Below are 26,410 nucleotides of genomic sequence, written 5' to 3' on the forward strand. Positions count from 1 at the left end.
AATTTGGCAATAAGAAGTTCATGATCTGAGCCACAGTCAGCTCCCAGTCTTGTTTTTGCTGACTGTATTTCATGCAAAGATGGGCTCAATAAAGAACAGAAATGATAGGGACCTAACCGAAGCAGATGATATAAATAAGAGGTGGCAAGAATACACAGAAGAACTGTACAAAAAGATCTTCATGACCCAGGTAATCATGATGGTGTGATCACTCACCTAGAGCCAGACATCCTGGAATGTGACGTCAAGTGGGCCTTAGGAAGCATCACTATGAACAAAGATAGTGGAGGTGGTGGAATTCCAGTTGAGCTATTTCAAATCCTGAAAGATGATGCTGTGAAATGCTGCACTCAATAAGCCAGCAAATTTGGAAAACTCAGCAGTGGCCACAGGACTGGAAGAGGTCAGTTTTCATTCCAGTCCCAAAGAAAAGCAATGCCAAAGAATGCTCAAACTACCGCACAATTGCACTCATCTCACACGCTAGTAAAGTCATGCTCAAAATTCTCCAAGCCAGGCTTCAGCAATACGTGAATCATGAACTTCCAGATGTTCAGTCTAGTTTTAGAAAAGGCAGAGGCACCAGAAATCAAATTGCCAACATCCACTGGATCATGGAAAAAGCAAGAGAGTTCCAGAAAAACATCTATTTCTGCTTTATTGACTATGCCAAAGCCTTTGACTGTGTGGATCACAATAAACTGGAAAATTCTGAAAGAGATGGGAATACCAGACCACCTGACCTGCCTCTTGAGAAACCTGTATGCAGGTCAGGAAGCAGCAGTAAGAACTGGACATGGAACAACAGACTGGTTCCAAATAGGAAAAGGAGTACGTCAAGGCTGTATGTTGTCACCCTGCTTATTTAACTTATATGCAGAGTACATCATGAGAAATGCTGGGCTAGAAGAAGCACAAGCTGGAATCAAGATTGCCGGGAGAAATATCAATAACCTCAGATATGAAGATAACACCATCCTTATGACAGAAAGTGAAGAACTAAAGAGCCTCTTGATGAAAGTGAAAGAGGAGAGTGAAAAAGCTCAACATTCAGAAAACTAAGATCATGGCATCTGGTCCCATCACTTCATGGCAAATAGATGGGGAAACAGTGGCTCTCTTTGTTTTTCTGGACTCCAAAATCACTGCAGATAGTGATTGCAGCCATGAAATTAAAAGACGCTTACTCCTTGGGAGGAAAGTTATGACCAACCTAGACAGCATATTAAAAAGCAGAGATATTACTTTGTCAACAAAGGTCCGTCTAGTCAAGACTATGGTTTTTCCCGTGGTCATGTATGGATGTGAGAGTTGGACTATAAAGAAAGCCGAGCACCGAAGAATTGATGCTTTTGAACTGTAGTGTTGGAGAAGACTCTTGAGAGTCCCTTGGACTGCAAGGAGATCCAGCCAGTCCATCCTAAAGGAGATCAGTCCTGGGTGTTCATTGGAAGGACTGATGTTGAAACTGAAACTCCAATACTTTGGCCACCTGATGCGAAGAGCTGACTCATTTGAAAAGACCCTGAGGCTGGGAAAGATTGAGGGCAGGAGGAGAAAGGGACGACAGAGGATAAGATGGTTGGATGGCATCACCGACTCAATGGACATGGGTTTGGGTGGACTCCGGGAGTTGATAATGCACAGGGAGGCCTGGTGTGCTGTGGTTCATGGTGTCGCAGAGTTGAACACAACTGAGTGACTGAACTGAACTGATGTATGTATGTATGTAGTTGATTTTGTGTATTACGGTTACTCTGGAAAATTGATGTGTGTTAAACTTTTAACTGGTTGATTGAATTAAAGGAGGATCTGAAAATTGCTTCAGAAGAATATATACATCCTCTTGTGACTGTGCTTCTAAGTGTCAAAGGTGCAAAAAGATAATTGTCATTGAACCTGTGGAGTTTTCTGAGAAGTTCTATTTTATTGGAAGCACCATTCCTTGTCATTTTTGAAATTTCCTATTTGTATTGCAGCATGGCAGGTGGTGGTGGTGGTTGATCTTTCAAGTTTATAGCACAGGTGAATATAGATATTAATGTAGTGTTTATCAAGTCTTTAAGCACATTACCCATGATAGTTCCAATCTGTTCCTTCATTTGGCTTTGATTGCAGAAAATTTTTAGAGACTTGCTAAATCTATAGAACACAGTATTTAAATTTCACAATCCCCTGGAAGAATGGCTATAGCAGACTGAATTAGTATATAATATCTAAATGGTACTTCTTATTTCAACACCCTAAAAATTGTCATGATAATCTCTTGGCACAGAACATGATATTTAGGTATCGACTTAAGGGTTGTAATGTATGACTTTATTTTATAATAGAAATGGTTTTGGTTTTTCCAAGTTAATTCAAGTGAGTTATCTGTTCTTTAGAATTTCTGTAAAGCCGAATTCAGTGTATTTCCCTTGTCCCTTTATGAACAGGGACACTGATCTTGATGTATCAGTTAGCTGTGCCATATTGGCTTTTCCCAAGCCCCAGCCTCACTGCACTCCCTGACCTGGCCTCCATGCTTAGTATCTCCTGGTCTTTGGCTGAGCTCCTTCTTGGCATGCATGCAAGGAACGAGGAGAAAGATGTCAATATGTAGAGAATGAAGGAACACACCACATTTGCAGATGGAATCTGGTACTAGCAAATGATAAAAGGCAGAGAAGTGGAAGAATAGGAGAGAAGTATAAAGAAAAGCATGAACTTGAAAAGATCACTTTAGCCACTTTGGGTATCTAGAAAAAGTACGCAGATGTTAGTGTCATTGTATGACCTAGTTTCATTCAGCCTGGCTGTTTATTCTGTGGTTAGACTCTTGATTCTGGGTTTGTATGAATTTGGGCCGGGAATTTGAGAACTCTAGCATTGATGTTTCTTTCAGGTGATCTGTACGTTTCTCCTAGTTGAATCTGTATGTGTCCTTACTTTGGCATCTGAACCACCACCCTGTTAGAAACATTCGTTCACATTAGCAATTCTTCTAAATTAACTATTCTAAAGTAGTGAGCCAGCTGACAGTTGTGTTTCAGTTTTGCTTATCATGGTGGTGATGTATGTATGTTAATTCAGAATTTAACTTCTTCTGATGTCTTTTCCTCTCAGTGCTTGGAGACTTAAATAGTGGGATTTTAGTCCATCATGTATCTAAGCTGACTTGTTTTCACTTAGGGCACCATGGGAATGGGTTGGCTGTAGTGCCTTCCGATTTTTGTGAAGTCAAACAATTGAAGAAAAAAGAATTTAACTTCTAAGACACTTTATCTTTTATTCCTTTACTTGTGATTTTAAAATGTTACCTGTTTATATGTATTTTAGGGTCTCCCTTTGTGAATGCAATTATCCATAAAGGCTTTGATGAAAGGCATGCCTACATAGGCGGCATGTTTGGAGCTGGGATCTATTTTGCCGAAAACTCTTCCAAAAGCAATCAGTATGTATATGGAATTGGAGGAGGTACTGGGTGTCCAGTACATAAAGACAGATCTTGTTACATTTGCCACAGGTAAGAGATCACTTTTCTCATTTATTTTGATAAGAATCAGATAAGAACTGGTTTCATATTGAAATTTTCGGGTAAGACGTTATCTTGGACAACTCTCAGAATCCAAGTGAGGCATAGTTCAGGTTGCTTTGGCCCTCTCACTGGTTGTAATAGTAGCTGATGTTTTTTAAATGGTCTGTAAGAGCCAAGCACAGTTACAAGCATTTGATCAGTTCACCTCATTCAATCATTAGAACACACAGTGCTTTCAGAATATGAAATAGAAAATATTGCTGGACATGAAAGAGATTTTATTGTGGACTGTTTAAAAATCTAGTATTCAAATGCTATTAGTATTCAAATGCTATTAATAAAATGGCATTATATGCTACACCTAATCATTTCATGCTGATGGGTGAGAGAATTTCTCCTCCACTATGGTATGATTTTAATTGTCAATTTGTGATATTACTACTCAGAAAAAAGTTACAATAAAGCATATCAGCATGTCAGTCCTTTTAGAAAGCCCATTACCAAAGAATTACTTTGTACTTCTTTTTTTCCTACTTTTAGTTACCCTAGTGGAACTTAGTTATTAAAATCATTCAAATGACTTGGCCCTAGTTGATAAAATCCTTGTAGGTAAATAATCTTCACCATTTGAAAAATCAAGTAAGATTAATTAATGAGATTTATTCTGTGGTTAGAGCACTGCTTATAAAGACCTAGAACAGTAGCTATCAAACATTAGCAAGTTCAGAATCACCTAGAGGGCTTATTAAAACCCAAATTCCTATGCCACGCCTTCTGAATTATTGATTTAGCAGGTCTGGGGCTAGGGCACTAGAACTTGCATTTCTACTCAGTTTCTAGGGGATGCTGAAGCTTCTTGGAGAAGGCAATGGCAACCCACTCCAATGTTCTTGCCTGGAGAATCCCAGGGACAGGGGAGCCTGGTGGGCTTCCGTCTCTGGGGTCACACAGAGTCGGACACGACTGAAGTGACTTAGCAGCAGCAGCAGCTGAAGCTTCTGATCACAGATCTAGAAACCCTAGAGCAGTAGTTCTCAGCTGTGGCAGCACATTGTAATTACCTGAGGGGCTTTAAAAACTACTAATGACTGTGTCCTCCCCTCTAGAGATTCTCACTTGGGGGCCTGGGGTCTGGTCTAGGCATGAGATTTTTAAAAGCTTCCCAGCTGATGTTGAAGGGCTGCCAAAGTGAAGGACTGGAGTCCTGAAGGGAGACAAAGACTATCTGTTTATGTTTTGTTCTTACTGTTTTCCTACTAAACTTAGACTCATGTAGGTGTCTAAAGCCAGGCCTCCTGGGTATGACCTCCCACTCGCTTCTATTTTAGATCATAGGTTGGAGTGGCTAGGAGGCTTGTAATTTCTTGAGAGTCTGTAAATTGAACACGGCTATCTTTACTTGTCATATATCATCTGGAGGCTAAATAGTTCTGACTATTAATAGTAAGCATTGTTCTAGTACCTCTTCTCAGTTGTCTTTGAAGTACAATGCTTGTATGTCTGGAAATAAATTTATTAAGTTAAGATTTCTGTATGCTGAATTATCATGGAATGATTATGACTATAATGGAAAATCTATTAGAAATGCTAAGAACATTTGCAAAGAGCATATTTAGAATAAAAAATATAACCTATCTTCTTTGGAGACAGAATCATCAGGCCACCAAATCTCCTTTTCTCCTGTAGAAAGAAAAGTAGATTAGAGAGAGCAACAGTGAAATAATAAAAAGTTTGTTGGACCTAAGGAAGGCCAATCATATGCCCTTGGGGAGTGAGAAAGTAATACAACCTAAACTTTTGGTGAGGAAAGACATATTTGAAGAAGAAGCATTTCAGCTAAACTTGAAAAATGGCTATTTGCTAGTTGAAGAGTGGTACAACATATCATTCTAGATGGTAAAAGAAACAGCGTGTCTGATGGCCTTGGGACAAGAAAGTTGACCTTCAGGAAGAAAAACTAATGTGTCTAGGTGTAATGAACACAAAGTAAAGTTGGAGAATTTGGGATCATTATAAGAAATTTGGGTTTTCTTTTAGGCACAGTGAACAGTCTCTAAAAGGTTTGAAGCAGAAAAGTAGTGTCATCTATTTATGGTATTTGCTGTTTGTTTTTTCCCTAAATCGCTAGTAGCTGAGATGGAAAATAATTTAGACAGGGACTAGAGTAAAAACAGAAAAAGTAGCTCAAAGACCATTGTTATAGTCTGGGTGAAAATTTAGGCAATTTGGTCTTAATAGTGACAGTAGAATTTAGAAGAGAGATACATTTTGAAAGTGGAATCAATAGGACTTATCTGGATAAATGTTCAACTTTGTAAGACACTTCATGGAAGTTCCTTAAAACCTCCACCTCCTCCTCACTTGAGCTATGATTTGTGCTTTTGCTTGGGATACAAGCAGGATGGCAGAGTCGGTATCACTTAAAGATTATTATAATCTGTCTAAGATAGTATTTTATAGTTACAATGAGGATTAATTAAAGTGACAAATTCTTTCATTAGTGAGAGTAGTAGAAGACATTCTTTAAAAACTCTTTAAAGGGTAAAATGGTGAAAACAATTGTGTTTATGTATAAATGCATTCAAAAGCTTATATGGTGTACAGAAATAAAACTGTCCTGTATGGCCTTGTCTCAGGGAGATCTTTTCCTTTTCATGTGTTACAGGCAGCTGCTCTTTTGCCGTGTAACCTTGGGAAAGTCTTTCCTGCAGTTCAGTGCAATGAAAATGGCTCATTCTCCTCCAGGTCATCACTCAGTCACTGGTCGACCTAGTGTAAATGGCCTAGCATTAGCTGAATATGTTATTTACAGAGGAGAACAGGTAATTCAGTTTTATTTGTTCATTTTCAGCAATACTTTAGAGCTATACTTTAACCTCTTACTAATCTTTTAAATTAACAAGGTAGAGTGCCTTACGAACTGGATTTCTTTTTAACTTTTATTTGTAAATTATTTCAGACTTAAAGTTGCAATAATAGTAAAGAGAATGCCGTTAGACCCTTTACCCAGATATTCAAAATGTTAGTACTTTAGCATTCTCTCTCCTTTATCATGTTCTCCCTACTATATTTGTATATCCTTTTTTTTTTTTCCCCGAGCTGCTTGGAAGTAGGGTATAAACATCTTCCTTTACACTTAAATACTTCAGGGTGTATTTCCTAAATACACCTAAATTTTAAGGACATTGTCTTAAAATTGTTAAAATCAGGAAAATATCATTGGTGTAGTAAGTCTAACCTACAGACCTTATTCAGATTTTGCCAGCTATTCTGAAATTATTTTTAAGCTTCTGTAAAATATAATTAATTAGAATCCTATATTTATTTTAATAGTTAACCTCTCTGTAGCAGAGAAATGTGTAATTCCCTCTTGCTCTTAGTAGCATAGATGCAGTCAGAAGCATTTCTAGAGCAGCATTATGTACTGGGGATATGTATCAGGATAACCTCAGTTCCTAAAGATGAACACATGCTCAGTAGTCATCCTAGATCTGCTGATTGAGAATCAAAGGGATTACAGTCAAATAGGCTGTTTTGAGAAGAGGCCCTTTGATTCTCATCTGCAGCACCAATTTAGAGCTTCTTCCCTAAAGATAAGGAATCCTTAGAATAAGTCTTCATTCAAAAAATTTATTTACCAATTTTTGAATTAATCTTTCTCTTCCAGGCTTATCCTGAATATTTAATTACTTACCAGATTGTAAGACCTGAAGGTATGGTTGATGGGTAAATAGTTGTTTTAGGAAACTAGCACCACCGAACCTAAAATCATCTAAGCAACTGGTGGCCTCGTAAGTTTTACTCCTTTGCTGAGAAAAATCATCTTGTCCACAACCCTGTGGCAAAAGGTTAAAAATGTGAAAGGGTTTTAACATTCTGACTTGATAAAGCTTTAATAATGTACAGTGTTTTCTAAATATTTCCTGTTTTTCAGCACTTTAACAGATGCCATTCCAGGTTAAACTGGGTTTGTCTGTACTAAATTATAAACAGAGTTAACTTGAATCTTTTATACATTATACATTGATTCTAACAGAAACTGTAATTCCCCTCAACAGAACTCATTTTACTAATATAGTACTGTGTTCTTCAAAACACAGCATTTACACTGAATACAGTTTCATTTGTAAAACTGTAAATAAGAGCTTTTGTACTAGCCCAATATTTATTTACATTGCTTTGTAATATAAATCTGTTTTAGAATGGCAGCGGTTTACAGATTTTTTTCATATGTACTGCTCATCTGTACTTCATCTTGAATCATCATGATTGAGTGATCTTTGATGTTTGATTCCAGAGGCTGTGTTGAATTGTTAGCAGACACCTTATCACTTGGGAAAGATTGATCCCGCATATTTAATTTGCTGATGAAGCATTTATCTCTCATCAATAATCTTTCCCATTTAAGAACTTGTTTCATAAATACTCTGGGAGTTTAATTTGTGATAACTTTGTATGTATAACACACATTCCAAAGAGCTCTAACTATCACGGTCCTAATTACTAAAGACACTTCTTTACAAGCCTCACACTCTGGGTTTCACATTGAAAATTTTTCTCATGTTATTTTGTGAAAATTAGAGCAAGAGCTTCTGTTTTTTAGAGAATAATTATAGTGGTGTTTTCATGGAATGTAAATAGGAAGTTGAATTTGAGATGTGGGAAGGGTAATCCTGAAATTTTTCAAATCTATTCTAATTACCTTAAATTTAAAGGGAAAAAAATAGGAGATGGGAGTGGGTAGTTTTTCTCCTGTTCTTTTTTTTTGGCCTTACTGTGTCATGTATAACCAGTTTACACACCATAGGTAAGCTCAACCCAAAACCATGACACGTGGGTGTCCCAGTTCTCTACTGGCCTGCTGAATAGGCAGATGCCATGAGATGGGTGCTTCCGCTTCTGGGTTGCCTCATTGTGACATGTTACATCCACTTGGAAATATACTCAGTGCATCGCCTGGTGACCAGGCTTGTTTGGCAGCTGTGGAGGGGAATACCATCCCATAAAATGCCATTCCTATTTTTTAAGGTAGAACTACTTTTCCATGAAATATGCTAAAGCATTTTGGTACAGAGACATGAGTTACAGCTTGGCAATCTGTTGACTCTTGTTCTCTTGGAAGTCAAGGCAAGATTGTTACCCAATTAAACCTCTGTTAATGAGACTGTTCCTATTCACTCTCTGTACCAATTCACATTAGTTTTACATTTTATTCAGTATCTCAGTTAACTGGGCCTTAGCAGTAACTTGTACATAAAGTGCTAGAAAATCATGTTTCTTGTCTTGAGTAAGAGTTATTCATAGTAAATGCATATCTGGAGTTGTTTCTATTGATGTAAATTGTGATCATTATTTAAGAGGTCAATTCCTGACCATAAAGTGCTTTTTATACAGCTCTCTAATAATTGCAAATATGATCCTAAAGTCGTTTCTTGGAACACAAATGGAGTATGCCAAATTTTATATAATTTTTCAGGTTCTGGAAGCTTCCAGGTTTTATAATTAGAAGAGAATGAGATGAGTTAGTGGAGTTTATATTTACATACCTTCTCTCTCAACATTTAGCTCGTATTGCTCACCCTATGAGTGAATCTGGAATTACTTATCATGTAAAATCATCGTGGTCTATGAGTTTACGATTTTGCAGCCTGTGTTGTTTCATCTAATTCATTTCTTAATTAGTGTGTTGCTTTTCTATGAATGATTATATTGTGGTTAATATGTTAGCATGGCATATTTCAGATAGCTTTTTGTTAGGAGCTTGGGGGTGGGGGGGACTGGGGATTTCTTTGAAGTTTTTGCATGAAATATCTTACTTTATGATGATGGAATTGCTTTTTCTTTTGTCTTATGATTTTTTTTTTTTAAAGAGATTTAACTTTTTGTGTGAGTAGTACTATTGTATCCATCTTGAGTGTCTTACTTGTACTGTATCACATTCCATACCCTCATTTGATTCTTAATAAACTGTTCACTTGTTTTTCTGGGTAGCATGGTAATTACTGGAATAGTATAAATATATTGAATGGTTTTTGAAAAAAATGGATTAAGATTACAATAAACCACAATTGCAGGAAAATAATGTAGTTTTGAGTCTACTAGTGATAGAGACTGCAGTGTAAAATTTGAAATACTGAACGCTGTGACCATACTTCCTCAGATGCTTTAAGATGAAAGTAGCTGTCATATGCTTTTAGACATTTAGTCCATGCAACCTAAGTTTTGGCAAACTTTCAAGCTCTTTCCTGGAAAATCTGTCTTTTTTTTTTTTGCCACGCTGTACAGCTTGCAGGATTTTAATTCTCTGACCAGGGATTGAACCCAGGCCCTCAGCAGTGAGAGAGCAGAGTCCTAACCCCTGGACCACCAGGGAACACCCCTGGGAAATCTGTCTTAGCTTATAAAGAGGCATAGGAATATATTTGTGTCATATAGAAAAATTTTGAGTTTACAAACCTTAAAGTTAGTGGTATTTATTACTCTTAAAAGAAAAGGTATAGTAAGATATATTTATTTTAGATTTCAGTATGCTAAATGTGTGTGTATGATCAGTTCCCTGCTTTCGATAATAAGAAAATAGTGGTGCAGATAACTCATAAGTTATTTAGCTTTGAAATACTTTTCAGCAGCTTTCTTACTGCTTGAGTTGGGATAATGTTAACGTGTTCGCTTGCTAGTTCCTAAGCATGTGCGATCCTTTTCTTTGCAGGTTGATGAGGAAAGAAAATTTGCGGTAAATTTCCCTAAGCTTTTGTGATTAGTATTCCTGACTGGCCCTTTTCCTACTGTCCTGTCCTATTAGAGGAGTAGCGTAACAAGAGGAAGCAGGTGGTGGTATACATTCTTCACCAGGAGAACTGTCGGATTTGTATAAAGTTAAGCCTTTTCACTATCTACTGAATCAGTACCCACCTCCTCCTCCTCATGCTTTACTAAAATCTTAATTATAGCTTCTTAGAAGGTTCTTGCTGTCCACATACAAGCCGTCATTGTCAGAAGTGTCTTCTCCGCTTTGTTAGCCATCCACAGTTGTCATCACCATCGCAAAAATCTGCACAAAGCCCTCCAGATGGTCTGCCAGCACACTGGAGAGCAGTGCTGCGTGAAGGTGACCTGGAGTTGGGGCTAGCCTGCGGATTGTTTCCAGCCCATGGAGAGATGAAAACAAAAATTGAGAGGAAACTTTTATGGCAGTTTCACATTGATGCAGTGTTTTAAAATTCTTTCCTTTTTTTTTTCTTTAAGGCCGCACCATGTGACATATAAGATCTTAGTTCCCTAACCAGGGAATGAACCCATGCCCCCTGCATTGGGAGCACAGGGTGTTAACCACTGGACCAGCAGGGAAGTCCTTTAAATGTCTTTAACTAAGATTTTGGTCTGCAACAAATTGGAAATTAAGAGGAAAACAGAAACTCTAGTCCCTCACAGATAATTTGAAAAGTAGAAGAAAAATAATCTGTTTGGTTTACCACTTAGACCCATCACTTAGCACATGCTGACACATAATAGTTCCTCAAATAAGTTTTACTTGAGTGAAAAGAGTTATTAAGTGATTGGGCTCTAGAGTCAGATGAATCTGGATTTGAATTTTAGCCTATTCCATACCAACTATACAACCTTGAACAAATTATAGTACTTCCAGGTTTGTTGAGGGAACTAAGTGATTTTCTATATGTGCTAGTAAGTACTGTAACTGGCAAAAGCTGGTTATATTATTATTTCCCTGAATTCCCAGGACCACTGGTTGGGTTTTTTCACTTGTCATGGAGCTACAGAACATAGAATTTTAAAACAAACAAAATTGATTAGCCACTGGTTCAAATGAAAACCTTTTTCTTCATCTTTGTTCAGATGAAACCTTAAGAAACTCAAAATGTTAGGTATGTACGTCCCTGGGTGGCTAAAGATCTTAGTTTGAAAATGATTCACAAAAGCACACAGACAGTACAGCAACCTAGTTGGGAAAAGAATGCATACCCACAACCTTAACTGTATCATATTGCTACAGTACAGAAGAAACAAACTCCGCTCAGATGATCAGAAGTCCAAAATAGTCCATTGTGAGTACAGATCAGCAGATAACAACCTTAGAGGTTTAGCACCCCCACAAACTTAATATAGGATAACTATGGAATAAGAATATTTAAAATGATTGACTGGGAGAGGAAAATATAAAAACCGTTAGGAAAGATGACACTGAAAAAAGGCAGAGTAGATTTGAAAAACTAAGTCTTTTGGAACTAAAAAATGTGTGATTATTGAAAGTAAGAGCTTGGTGGACAGATTAAACCACAAATTGGGCATATGTGAAGAGAGAACTGGTAAACTAAAAGATAAATCAAGAAGGTACCCACTTATAACAGAAGAAGGGATGGGGAAAAGCTAAGAAGCAGGGAGAACAGGATGAGAAGATCCAACATAAAGAATAGGGGAGGGAAGAAGTTTGAAGTTTTTTTTTTTTTTTTTCAGAATTTATAAAAGACATAACAAATATCTAAAGTGGTGAATAAAAACAAGTCTGCTTCTAGACATGTAGTACAATTGGAAAAGATGAGAAAAATCTAAAAGCAACTAAAAAGACATTACCTGCAAAGGAATAATTGCACTGATAGGCTTTCTCAATGGCAGCAGTATGGACCAGAAGGAAACAAAGTAAGTTATAAGTGATGAAAAGAACGGGTGATAGCCTTGAATTCTGTACAGAGGTAAGTTAGCGTTTAAAAGAGAGGCTGATGGGAGGGGGGTTCAAGATGGGGAACACATGTACACCCGGGGCAGAATTCATGTCAATGTATGGCAAAACCAATACAATAAAGTAATTAACCTCCGATTTAAATAAATAAATTTAAAAAAAAATAGTAACAAATTAAAACAGAAAAAGGGAATTAAAATTGATCAAAATAAATGTCAGATAATAGAGTTGGAAATAAAATTGATTAAGAATAATACAAAGTTTCAATAATAAAAAACAGCCAATATTCAATTAAATGGAACTATGAAATAATAAACACTAAGAATATAAGAAAAAAAAAAGGCTGAAAAACACATTTTCAGATTTTGCTGTAAGAACTCAGGGTTGTTGTTCAGGAAAAAAGGCAGTTGAATCCAGAAAGGAAGGAATGGACTGCAAGAAGCATGGTGAACAAAGGTAAACAGACTGAAATTACACTCGAGTAAAACTAGAAGAACCTTATTAATACGGAATAATCTTCAAGATACAATAAATGAAAAAGCAAGAAGTTGGCAACTGTGTTTGATTTGTTACTCTCATTTGTATAAAATAGGAAAATGTACAATATACATTAGCTATGCAATATATATTTTATTCATAAAATGCCTGCAGGATACACACAAACTATTGGGAGGACTCCTGGGTACCAGGGGACAGAGTTTGTTAAAGAGACTTTTTCCTGTATATTATTTTATTCCTTTTGAGTTTTCTAGCAGGACTATAATCACTTAAAGTAGAAATAGAACAGGAAAGGGGGAAGAAAGGTAAAAGAACACTCCCAACAAAAATGGGGATCTTAAGTGACGTACTTTTTTCTCTCCCAAAATGTATGAAAGAATCTAGAATGAGTAAGAAATAATCTGTAAAGGGCTAAGAATAGGCAGGACATTCCTGAAGAGTAAAAAAAAAAAAAAAAACAGGAGGATCAGAGGTCAAGAATAGCATTAAGGCTGTAGTAATTAAGCATAATAATGATGCAGGGACATACTCATCTAACCAATGAACAGAGAATAAATGGGATTTTTGTATACACCAGAGGTAGCATTACAGATCATGTGGGAAAAAGGAACTGTTCAGTAAATTGTTATGAAACAACTGGTTATGCATATAGGAAAAACAGTATATCTAGATGCATCAGTTCAGTCGCTCAGTCGTGTCTGACTCTCCGTGACCCCATGAATCACAGCACGCCAGGCCTCCCTGTCCATCACCAACCCCCGGAGTTCACTCAAACTCATGTCCACAGAGTCGGTGATGCCATCCAGCCATCTCACTCTCGGTCGTCTCCTCCTCCTCCTGCCCCCAACCTTTGCCAGCATCAGAGTCTTTTCCAGTGAGTCAGCTCGTCGCATGAGGTGGCCAATGTATTGCAGTTTCAGCTTTAGCATCAGTCCTTCCAGTGAACACCCAGGATTGATCTCCTTTAGAATGGACTGGTTGGATCTCCTTGCAGTCCAAGGGACTCTTAAGAGTCTTCTCCAACACCACAGTTCAAAAGCATCGATTCTTCGGCGATCAGCTTTCTTCACAGTCCAAGTCTCACATCCATACATGACCACTGGAAAAACCATAGCCTTGACTAGACGGACCTTTGTTGGCAAAGTAATGTCTCTGCTTTTTAATATACTATCAAGGTTGGTCATAACTTTCCTTCCAAGGAGTAAGCATCTTTTAATTTCGTGGCTGCAATCAGCATCTGCAGTGATTTTGGAGCCCCCAAAAATAAAGTCTGACACTGTTTCCACTGTTTTTCCATCTATTTCCCATGAAGTGATGGGACCAGATACCATGATCTTCGTTTTCTGCATGTTGAGCTTCAAGCCAACCTTTTCACTCTCCTCTTTCACTTGCATCAAGAGGCTTTTGAGTTCCTGTTCACTTTATGCCATTAGAGTGGTGTCATCTGCATATCTGAGGTTATTGCTATTTCTCCCAGCAATCTTGATTCCAGCTTGTGCTTCTTCCAGCCCAGCGTTCCTCATGATGTACTCTGCATGTAAGTGAAATAAGCAAGGTGACAATATACAACCTTGACGTACTCCTTTTCCTATTTGGAATCAGTCTGTTGTTCCATCTACAGTTCTGATTCTTGTTTCAATTCCAGATGGATTTTATATAGGGCTTAATATGAAAATCGAAGTATTTTAAATGTTAAGAAAATATAGAAGACTTCCTGGTTGGGGATAACAAAGAGCTTTTAACTGAGCTTCAAAGAATATTTCATCCTATAAAGATTATAAGTTTGACTATATTAAAATTAAGAACATCCTTGTTATCAAATGATTTCTGTAAATAAAGTAAAGAGGCAGGTCACAAAGTGGGAGAAAATATTTGCAATACATTTAAAGGGCAAAGGATTCATATCCAGAATATGTTAAACTACGGAAAAAGTGAGTTAAAAACAGGCATTTCTCAAAATGGGAGACCCTAGTGGCAACTGAGCAGTCCAAAAAATGCTTAGACTTATTGGTAATCAGGGAAATTCAAATTAGGTAACATGTACTACCATTTTACACTGGCTGAAATTGACAAAAATTGAAAATTTGACAATGCAAGTATTAGAGGATATGGATCTCTTACTGATGTGCGTCTGAGTGCTTTGAAAAACAATTTGACATTACCAATAAAATGAAGGAGTCTACTTCTGGGTATATAAAGAGGAAACGAAAGAAAATAACGTCATGTAGGAATAAAATAAAATAAGAATAATACAAATAGAATACTATATGCCATTCCTGGGCAGAAAAGTTTAGTAGTATAATGATTTTGGTGCTCCTTAAATAAGTATATACATTTGCCATGACCTAATAACATGTGAGATTTACATATATACATTACTATATATAAAATAGATAACTATTAATAATAAGAACCTACTATGTAACACAGGGACCTCTACTCAGTACTCTGTAATGACCCATATGGAAATGGAATCAAAAAAAGAATGAATACCAACTTGCTTTGTGTGGCTCAGCTGATAAAGACTCCGCCTGCAGTGAAGGAGACCTGGGTTCGATCCCTGGGTTGGGAAGTTCCCCTGGAGAAGGGAAAAGCTACCCACTCCAGTATTCTGGCCTGGAGAATTCCATGGTTTACAGTCCATGGGTTTGCAAAGAGTTGGACACAACTGAGTGACTTTCACTTTCACTTCACATATATGTATAACTGATTAACTTTGCTGTACAGCAGAAACTAACACAACATTGTAAATCAACTAGACTCCAAAATTTAAAAACAACCCTTTTGAGGGAAAGAGTGGGAAACTGCACAGATTCTAAAGCTACTATGGGAAAGGAAAGTACAAGGATTCTTATAAAAAGTTACTGAGAAGATTTCTGAAAGGCTGCTAGCCGTATCACTTATTAGAAATATTTAAGAACTATTATTAAAACAGTAATACTGGCATATAAACTAATCACTGAAGTGAAATACAGAATCCAGAAATGGTCTGAAATCTACAGTATGTGGTAAAAGGTAGGATATTGTGAAACTGTGGGAAAGATAATTGTCTTGGCAATAAGTGAGGAGCCATCTGGACAAAATAAAGTTGGACCTACCAAGGTCTAGCCTCGGTTGAGTCCAGGGATACCCTCAGGATGAGCGGCGTCGGCAAGAAAAGGAAGAAAACAAAGCGAGTCGAATCTTGGTTGAGTGCTGAATCAAGACTTTTTTTACATCAGTGTTTATATACCCTAAACTAGTACAATTCTAAAAGAGGGAGTGAACAGTCAGCTCAACATTACGTCAGTTTGCCCTTTACAAAACCAGAATGCTTTCCGCATACTTCTCTGTTTACGAGAGTCTTCTATAGTAGATATTAATACATTATCTTCTGGCCTTGGGGCCTGTTAACATCTCATGACTTTTTCTTACAAGCTGAAGTGAAATTGAAAGTCACTCAGTCGTGTCCGACTCTTTGAGACCCCATGGATATAGTCCATGGAATTCTCTAGGCCAGAATACTGTGAGTGGGTAGCCTTTCCCTTCTCCAGGGGATCTTCCCAACCAAGACATAGAACCCAGGTCTCCCGCATTGCAGGTGGATTATTTACCAGCTGAGCCACAAGGGAAGCCCTCTTACAAGCTAGGTGAATGCAAAGCTGTTTTTTGTAAGCTATTCTTATTTTTCCATTTGCCTTGAGTTAAACAGAAAACGGAGAAGGCAATGGCAAGCCACTCCAGTACTCTTGCCTAGAAAATCGCATGGACAGAGGAGCCTGGTGGGCTGCAGTCCATGGGGTTGCCACTAGTCGGACACGACTGAGCGACTTCACTTTCACTTTCACACATTGGAGAAGGAAATGGCAACCCACTCCAGTGTTCTTGCCTGGAGAATCCCAGGGACAGTGGAGCCTGGTGGGCTGCCGTCTATGGGGTCGCACAGAGTCGGACTCGACTGAAGTGACTTAGCAGCAAACAGAAAACAGAAAAGTTATAATCTCATAGGGTAAAGGTTCAGCAGGTTGCAGCATATTAGAAATTTAACACAATGGTCAGTTCTTTTTAGTTACTACACACAGACTGGCTCTGGTGAGGCAGCCTCTGTCTCGCATTCCTGGTTAAATATTTACGATTGTCTTATGGTTTCTACACTAGGGCTAAACTCTTATTATTCTAAATTCTAACAATGGTAACAATTTCTACATCAAGAGCAAAAACACAGCTAGCAAACGTTGATTCAGTAACAACTTCTAGAATAATATTTTTTATGTTCTCTAATAGGGCTTCTTCACCCCCCGAAGGGCTCAGCGTTTATTAGGGCTTTTGGTGTGATCAGGTTCTTCATGCTATTTATGATTAAGGTGGTATGAGCAGTCGTGTGCATTAGTGCCAAGGGCATAAACAAGCTGATTCTCTTTGGAAAGAGATCGGGGAAGGCCTTCTGCCTGTGTCAGAAGGAGCAGTCAGAAAGATAAGCATCAGAAAGACAGATATCATCTTTAAGGTGAGCGCCGAGGCAGCTTTTTTAAATCCCTGAAGTCCTGATCTGCCTTGCTTGTCAGGTCTTCCCCTGGTGACCTTGTCATGGGTAGGATCTCACATGCAGGTTCCCGGCATGGACCCTTGTTTCTTACATCAAGATACTTCAGTTGAATTGTTTATAATGATAGAAAAATGAAACTACAAAATTACAAGAAGAAAAACATAGATAGGACAGTGTTGGTATAGTAATGCCTTTCAGTTATAACAAAATCCAGAAGTTCTGGAGAGATTAAGTCCAACTTCACAGAAGTTTTGTCTGCAAACAAAAGATAAATGGCAGACTGTAAGAAATGTTTACAGTATACAAGGAATCTTCTTATTTACAGTAAATGTTTCAAAATCAGGAATCAACACCAACAGCCTAATAGAAAATGAGCTGCTGCTGCTGCTGCTAAGTCACTTCAGTCGTGTCCGACTCTGACCCCATAGACGGAAGCCCACCAGGCTCCCCTGTCCCTGGGATTCTCCAGGCAAAAACACTGGAGTGGGTTGCCATTTCCTTCTCCAATGTGTGAAAGTGAAAGTGAAGTCGCTCAGTCGTGTCCGACCCTTAGCGACCCCACGGACTGCAGCCTACCAGGCTCCTCCATCCATGGGATTTTCTAGGCAAGAGTACTGGAGTGGCTTGCCATTGCCTTCTCCGAGAAAAGGAGCAGTATACCGAAAATTAAAACAGCATTTACAGAAGAGAGATGCAACTTAACTCTGTACTATGATACCAATTTTCACCTCTCCTACTAGTAGAGAGGAATATTCAAAATATTTCACACTGAGGCACTGGCCAGTCAACAGACTGAAAACTGCTGCTTCTACCTGGTGTTAGTCCTTTAGTTGCTGGATTTGAGGAAGTTGTGGAGGAACTAGAGCCTGTGAGAAAAATCAGTTGGGATTGGGGCCAGCAGCTAGTTAGTTACCAGTGGGTACAGAAGGGTGCTGATAGCAACTAGTAGAGTTCCACTGGTGGAGGAGAATATGTCTCTTGCTTCACTGAGAAACAACATCTAGAAGGAAAACAGCAATACTTGTCCAAATTTTAAATGGCTATACCCTTTGAGTAACAGGATCTGTGATAAGGAAATACATTACGGCATTATTTGGAAAGACAAAGTTACAAATAGCACATCTTTCCATCAGTAGGGGACTGGTTAAATTACAGTGCATCCATATACTATAATGTCTGGAATCATGAAGAGAATGAGCCAGTCCTACATGTACTGATCAAGATAGATTATGGTGTGGAAAAGAGAAAAGGTTCAGAACTATGTGGATAGTAAGTTATTGATGTAAAATATAGAGAAGAAATATTAACACAAAAGCATATTTTTGCTGAGGAAGAGATCTGGGTGGCAGGAAATTTAGGGGTAGAATGAGAGTGAAGTTTCCATCTTATATTTTAGAATTTTGTACTTTGTGCTCTCATTTAAAATTTTTGTTTAAAGATGAGATTTGAGTTAAATAATATCTAAGTGTTTTCTTTTTAAAGATGTAGAAGTCTGCAAAAGTGTAACCAAAACAGAACTAGGAAATCCCCCGAAGACGTGGGATGAATTGGGGGATTGGGATTGACATATATACACTACTATGTATAAAATAGACAACTAATGAGAAGCTACTGTATGGCACAGGGAACTCAGTGTTCTCTAGTGACCTAAATGGAAAGGAAAGCCAAGGAAGAGGGGCTATGTGAGTACGTGTAACTGATTCACTTTGCTGTACAGCAGAAACTAACACAACATTGTAAAGCAACTATACTCCAATAAAAATTAACTAAAAAATTCCTCAAACCTGCTCTGTCATCAGTCTTCATAATCAAAGTTCTCTCCATTCTTCCAGTTGTAAGTCGGACGTTCTCTTCCCCTCACTGCCTACTTCAACTTCCTGCTTTTCACTCTTGTCCGCTAGCAACCTCTCCCTAACCCCACCCCCACATCTCTTAGTCTTAACCAGTTCAGGAGCCACAGTGATCCGAAGCTTAAATCAGCTATGTCACAAAACTGCAGTGCCTCCCCATTTCACATAGAGTAAAAAGCTGAAGTCCTTAAAATGCCCAGCTTGACCCTTTGCGACCTGCTGCTGCACCCCTGTGGTGCTGTTTCCCACTCTATTCCTGGCCACTCCAGCCTTCTTAACATGAGTGTCCCCACCCTCAGATCCTTGGCAGGGGCTGTTCAAATGCTCTTCCCCAGCGTTCTCCATGATTCATCTCCCCTATTTCCTGGTTGTTCAGATGTCACCTTCTCAGGAAGTTTCTCCAGAACCACCTTATTTGGAATGCCATTGCATACTCCCCCGTCTCCCCCAACTCACTCCACATCCTTCTTACCCTGCTCTAGTTTTCCGTATTAACATAAGACATTCTTGATGATGTAATTAACATTTATTCCTGGTCTCCCCACACTGAAAGGTAAGCCTCACAAGGGTGGAGTCCATCGATGTAGCACCAGTGCCTCAAACAGTCCCTGGCACATAGATGCGCTCAATAAACAGTTGTTAAGTGAGTGAATTCACTTATATGATCTTCACTCGTTCTTTTAAGTCTGTATTGTGTGCGTTAGTTGCTCAGTCATGTCTGACTCTGTGTGACCTTGTGGACTGTAGGCTGCCAGGCTCCTCTGTCCATGGAATTCTCCAGGCAAGAATACTGGAGTAGGGACATCCCTGGCGGTTCAGTGGTTAAGGTTTTGCCTTCAGTGCAGCGGTTGAGGTTTTGATCCCCTGATGGGGGAGCTAAGATCCCACATGCCTTGGGGCCAAAGAACCAAACATTAAAAAAAAAAAAAAAGTAACAAATTCAGTAAAGACTTTATTTTAAAAAAAGAATACTAGAGTGAGTTTCCTGTAGAAAGAAATGGCAACCCAGTCCAGTACTTTTGCCTGGAGAATCCCGTGGACAGAGGAGCCTGGCATGCTAGTCTATAGGGCCGCACAGTCAGACTGAAGTGGCTTAGCACCACCATTTTATGAAGAAATGGCTAGTAGTGGCATTACCAGCGGCAACAATAAGTTATTTATCAAATCCATTACTGACAACACCAATAATCATTGTTATCATTTTTTTAATTTACCACCCATAATACCAAAAATCACAGTTATCAACTCACCATCAGTTCTATCAGTAACCACAGTCACCATGTATTAAATGTCTGCATCATAAACCAGATAATCCCACATGAAGGGAACTGGAGCTCCAGAGCTAAACTTGCCCAAAACCACGGCTGGTAAGTTTTTTCCGATTTCCTTTCACCTGTTTTCTGCAACCCTCCAAAGATGCTGTGCTCTTAGCAGCCAGTAAATCAGCCCAGGGGAGAGAGGAGTTTCTCAATCCAGGTTCTGGAAATATCACTGGTTGCCTCTACCATGTGGAGATGCAGAGTGGGTAGGTTTTTGCTGGTACTTTATAAGTTTCAGGGGCATTAACTGTTGTGTGCCTCTCCTGGAGCCAGCTCTCCTCCTCACCCTAGTTGATGTGCAGAATCTGTCAGAGGAGCTTTATGACCTTGAAGGCAGAAAACTGCACCAGCATACCTTCAAAGAGGCTTGGACCTAGAAGGAAGTTGAAATTCTGCCTGCCTGCCTTATTGCCTCCCCTCTTGAAACAGATACTGGAAAGGATGTTTTTACTTAGAATTTCAAATCAGCCCAATTGTGAACTGACCAGTTGGAGGAACAGCTGAATTCCGGAGGAAGCTGTAATCTGGAGGTTGAAACTGATTTGTTAGGTTCTTCCCTACCTTTGTTAAGAAAAAATAGGGGAGACTCTTCTGGGGCAGTGTTCTGTCCCAGAAAGAGGAGAATGTTTCTGTTCTGACCACTAAATGGAGAATGAATCTAGACAGAAATGACCTGCCTGAAGTTTAGTAGATTTAAATATAAAAAGGCTAGCAGATTCCCTGGTAGCGAAATTAGTTTGTGTTTACTGACAGGGATTGAATAAACTAATCTGACAGGAGTCTCTGTAAGCAGTTGTTTGGGAACAAGATAGATCCATCTGTGTGCAAAGAATAGTGAATGAATGACGATCATGGCTCAGTGGGCAGGCGGGGCATAGGGGAGACCACCAGTCCAGATAATCAGAAGTGCACATTTCCCACAGTTTCATTCCTTTGTATCAAAACGTGAGACAGTACTTTCCAGTCCCCCACATACAAAGCTCTTTATTGGACTTTATTGAGGCACGGTCTGGGCTGTTTTACTCCCAACTGCCAACCTCAGAAGGCGTTTTGCTTGATGGCATCTGGCAGCTCAGCTTTGCCCCCAAGTAGATTTATGAGCTGTGAAACATGGTCAAATTAACACCCTAAGCATTCCTGATAGGATTAGAAAGTCAGAGATATGCCAGGATTTGCATACCTCCCTGATGCAGTGCATCATCTTTATGGGTGGGGTTCAGAGAGGGGAGTAGGAGGTGACACCCACAGCCCTCTCCCAGCAGGCAATACAAAGGCTCACTGGGAGATTCTAGATGCTATTATTTGGCATTTAATGTGTTGTAATGTCAGCATCTCTCTGATCAAGAGGTTGAGCTCTTTCAGGGCTGGATACCCATCCATGACTCCCTCTGGAGAGAAAGAGCCAGTATCGTCTGGGGGTGGGGGATTGACGACTCCAACCTTCCTGACCAGCACTGGGGGTGCGCCTTAAAATATTACAGTAATTTTAATTACTAATTGTTTAGCTTGTAACAGTAAAGCACATTCACTGTAGAAAATTTGGGAAAGGCTGAAAGATACAGCTAAGATACAGCTAAAAATTATCTGTCATCCTATTACTTATAAACAGCTTGCCACCAACATTTTAGTGTATTTATTTACAATCTGTTTTCTGTGCATATAGACAGGTAATTTGTTGGTTTTAGCAAAGTCAGATCATATTATTTAACCTGAATCTTTTAACATTATAGCCAAAGTTTAACTCCTCTTGGAAAAGCTTTTTAATGACTGCATCCTGTTTCGTCATATAAAGTATCTCAGTCTCAATTCAGATTGCGTTACCCAAAGCAGTATGTTTTACTTGAGGCGACAATGTGCACAAACAAGTGTGTGACACACAAGATGCAGTATGAAGATTTTCCCCCGTGAATTCACATTCAGTTCAGTTCAGTCCCTCAGTCGTGTCCGACTCTGCAACCCCATGAATCACAGCACACCAGGCCTCCCTGTCCATCACCACCTCCCGGAGTTCACTCAAACTCATTACCTGATACTAAAATATACTACAAGGCTATGATAATTAAAATATGTGCTATTATTATAAGAAGAGATGGTTAAAGTTATCGAAAGAGTGAAAATGGTATTTCCAATAGATAGGGAAAGGGAAAGAATGAATTATATAGAATTATATAGAATGAATTATATCTTCCTAGTAGAAGAAATTAGGAAAAATTAAGATATTTTACATCATAGTCTAAAATACATTCCATGTGGATCTAAAAAATACCTTTTGGAACTAAAAGGTGATAAAGGTGAATGTATAATCTCAAGCATAAAAGCAAAAGTTGTAAATCAAAAGACATGATTACGTTTAAAATTTTTAATTTTATATGTAAAAAATAGATACAAAATAGAAATATGACAGAAAAAAGTTCACTAGAATTAATAAAATGAAAGAATTAAAATGAATGAAAGTTAAAATAACTTTATACCAGTTTTATCTATCAAATTGTCAACTTTTGTTTTTAAGAATGATGCTCTGTGGTGGAGGAGCTAAAAATAGGTATTCTTGTGGACTGCAGGTGGGAGTGTGCATTGGTACAACCTCTCTGGAGATTTATTTGTAGATCTGTGAATCATAAAACAGCATTTTCCAGTCTTTTCAGAGAGTAAAAGAAATAATAAATGCCACTTATTGTGTGGTGTTACATAACAGGCTTTTTACCAAAATAACCATTAATTTTCATAGCAGACCTTGAGGTTTTGTCTATAATGATCCCATTTTATAGATGAGGAAAGGGAGTTAAGATACTTGTCAGCTGTAAGTATTTCATTGTTCTGACGCTAGTTCCCATGTGTTATTTTTTTCTTTTGACCTGATTAGACCCCAATACAGATAATAAAAGCAGTAGCCCCCACTCCCCCAAATAAAGTTTAAAGGAAAATCCTCATTCACAGTTTATTTGCCTTCTGAAGTCTTCAGAGCTGCCCACTGGTGAGAGTGTGTGGGGAGTGATACTATGCACTGTGAGACCCACTGACTACAGTCATCATCGCAGCACCGCATACCCATTCAGGCCCCAGTCAGAGACAAGGAGTGGATGGTAGAAGGTTGTCTGTGTAGTTGAAATTCCACACGAGCCCTCTAAGGAATGGATGGGAGGCAAGAAATGCTATGAGAATAACCTGTGAATTAAGAAGCTTGGAGAATACTTCTTGATTCCCCAGGACTGCCACCAAGATATTTCATCCCATGTCATGGATAAGCCCTGATCTAATGTGCATCCAGAGTTGACAGCCACATTGTTTGATCCCTTGTTCAACTGCCTTTCCAAATTGGCTACCAACTCCATATACACAGGAACCATGTCAGTGTTATTCATGACTGTCTTCCAGCATCCTGCCCAATGCCATGGACATATGTTTGAGGTAAGTGCAGTGATATCCCTGGGAATTCATTGATTCAAGGCCTGAGTGGATTTTTGGGGGGATGCTGAAGGTTCTGAGACCCAGTACAATTCAGTCGCTCAGTAGTGTCTGACTCTTTGTGACTCCAGGGACTGCAGCACACCAGGCTTCCCTGTCCATCACCATCTCCTGGAGCTTGCTCAGATTCATGTCCATCAAGTCCGTGGTGCTATCCAACCGTCTCATCCTCTGCTGTCCCCTCCTCCTGCCTTCAGTCTTACTCAGCATCAGGGTCTTTTCCAATGTCAGTTCTTCACATCAGGTGGCCAAAGTGTTGGGAGTTTCAGTTTCAGAGTCAGTCCCTCCAACGAATATTCAGGACTGATTTCCTTTAGGATTCACTGATTCCTTTAGGATCGTTTATCTTGAAGTCCAAGGGACTCTCAAGAGTCTTCTCCAACACCACAGTTCAAAAGCATCAGTTCTTCAGCGTTCAACTTTCTTTATGGTCCAACTCTCACATCCACACATGACTACGGAAAAACCATAGCTTTGACTCGACGGACAGTTTGAGCCAAGTTTGGAGGTACCTGGAGGAAGCAGGTGAAGATAGCACATGATAGGTGACCAGGGTATCTGGGTCTTTTAACAAGGATTAGTGGCAGGCTTTGGAGAAGGCAGTGGCACCCCACTCCAGTACTGTTGCCTGGAAAATCCCATGGGCGAAGGAGCTGGTAGGCTGCAGTCCATGGTGTTGCGAAGAGTCAGACACAACTGAACGACTTCACTTTCACTTTTCACTTGCATGCATTGGAGAAGGAAATGGCAACCTACTCCAGTGTTCTTGCCTGGAGAATCCCAGGGACAGGGAGCTTGGTGGGCTGCTGTCTATGGGGTCGCACAGTGTCGGACACGACTGAAGCAACTTAGCAGCAGCAGCAGAGGGGCAGGCTCAGCTAACCTTTAGTTCGAGAAGACTGATTCAGTGTGAAAAGCAATTATTTATCCCTTGAAGAACTTGGGATGTCATCTGTATGAGGGAAGTGGGGTATGGGGCCAGTTAAGAGTTTGCAATTGAGAAAGAAGCTGGCCAAGCCGAGGGAGCTGTTGAGACACCCATGTATAGAGCTGTGCTTATGCTTTCCTATAATTCCAAGCACGAAATTGTGCTGTAAATCAGAGCTCTGGTGGCTCCAGCAGTCAGGGGAAGGCCCAGGGAAGATGGATGAGAATTGAGTAAGGGCGGTAGGTAGGAGAAAGGGAGATAAATAGCATGGGACAGTTCTGAAGACTAGGATGCTATAGGAAAGAGATGCTGCCTTGGGTTTTCTGCAAATCACTGTTTGAAAGGATGAAGGGAGGCCCAAGGGTTGCCTTCTTTAAAAGAGTTGTTCTTGCCCGGAACCAAAACCATAATAGCCACGCTGGGATAAAGAAGGGGGAAGCCAAGGAGTAATTTTTATAGGTTCATTCATTTTAAAACACGAACTGTTTAATTTGTGGTGCAAGGCTAAGGAAACACTAGACCCAAGAGCTCACGGGAACTGCGAACCAAAGTGAAACCCTCCTGGGTCTTGTCTAAGTGACAAGCTACCGAAAGTGATTCTTAGCAGAATCACTGGGGCAATCTGCAGGTTAAAAATAGTCTTCCCAGTGCTGCCCCAGATGGTGACTTTGGGAAGATCCAAGTGAGGTCTAAAAACCCATATTTTTCATGAGGTCTGAGGGTGGTTTAAAAAGAGCTACTGATGGTGAGCCTGATACCCAATACTAATGGTACTGAAGAAATACAGTGAGTAGAAAGAGCACTGTAAGTCAGGTTCAGGGGCAGCTGTACCCTATAGGGCACTCGCCCTAAACCTTAGTTTCTCACTAAGGTTAATTGCGGGCGGCAAGGGAGAGGGGGGCGGAAGATCACACATGCCCTGCCAACCTCACAGGGTGGCTGTGAGGCTCAGATGAGGTCATGTCAATGAAAACACTTTGTAGATTATAGACTGCATATAAACGGGAGGAGGCGTTCCCTCACTGCTCAAGAGAAAAAAGATCTTGGGAAGAGCCTGACTGACTGATCTTCGGGGCTTAGCAACAGCTCCCAGCTACCCTTGGGAAGCCTGCTGCAAAATCCACATTTATTTTCCTCCATTCCTTCTCCTTCCCTGTCCATGGGCGTTGCCTGGAACTGGCTTCATTTCAGGTCAGCTTCCAGTTGGCACGGATTTATGCTGATTGGTTGGTTTCAGAGGCTTGGTTTCCTTATTGCATCACGTATGGGACAACTAATGAGAAGAATGCTGTCTCTCCAGACCATTCCCAGCTCTGATTGAGGAGCACCTTTGTGACTTGAATCTAGGTCACAGGGATTGTTAATCCCATGGGGGTCACAGTTGCAACCACTGCTTGGAGCGGGGAGGGGTGGGGGAATGGAATAAATAAATACCTTACATTTTACTTTCCTGCAGAGATACAAAGGTTCCTAAAGGTTTATAAGATAGAGCTCTGTACGGTTCATTCCCTAGGCCTCTCCGTGAGTAGTGTGACACGCTTGTTCCCTCAGGTTTCAGAAAGTCCCCTAGAAGTCAGAATAGCACCCAGCCCCTTGAAAAAAAAAAAGTTCAT

At 39.6% G+C, this 26,410-nt stretch overlaps 1 protein-coding gene and 1 non-coding gene across 3 annotated transcripts in view; both read left to right on the top strand.

The window, feature by feature from the left end:
* Positions 1 to 13,991, top strand: part of TNKS2 (tankyrase 2) — a 68,703-nt gene extending 54,712 nt beyond the window's left edge. For both annotated transcript variants that reach the window (XM_055425092.2, XM_088842137.1), the window contains 3 exons: positions 3,319 to 3,505; positions 6,183 to 6,339; positions 7,185 to 13,991. In XM_055425092.2, the coding sequence (XP_055281067.1) occupies positions 3,319 to 3,505; positions 6,183 to 6,339; positions 7,185 to 7,247 (407 nt within the window). In that variant the 3' untranslated portion in view covers positions 7,248 to 13,991. The remainder of the gene's footprint in view (positions 1 to 3,318; positions 3,506 to 6,182; positions 6,340 to 7,184) is intronic.
* Positions 3,087 to 3,229, top strand: LOC129556057 (small nucleolar RNA SNORA79). The gene has a single exon (XR_008685897.1). It is a non-coding gene; the product is annotated as a small nucleolar RNA SNORA79 (small nucleolar RNA).
* Positions 13,992 to 26,410: the final 12,419 nt, after the last annotated feature.

Source organism: Moschus berezovskii, chromosome 12 (assembly GCF_049115385.1).
Source record: "Moschus berezovskii isolate FMDL1 chromosome 12, NW_MosBer_1.0, whole genome shotgun sequence".
NCBI lineage: Eukaryota > Metazoa > Chordata > Mammalia > Artiodactyla > Moschidae > Moschus > Moschus berezovskii.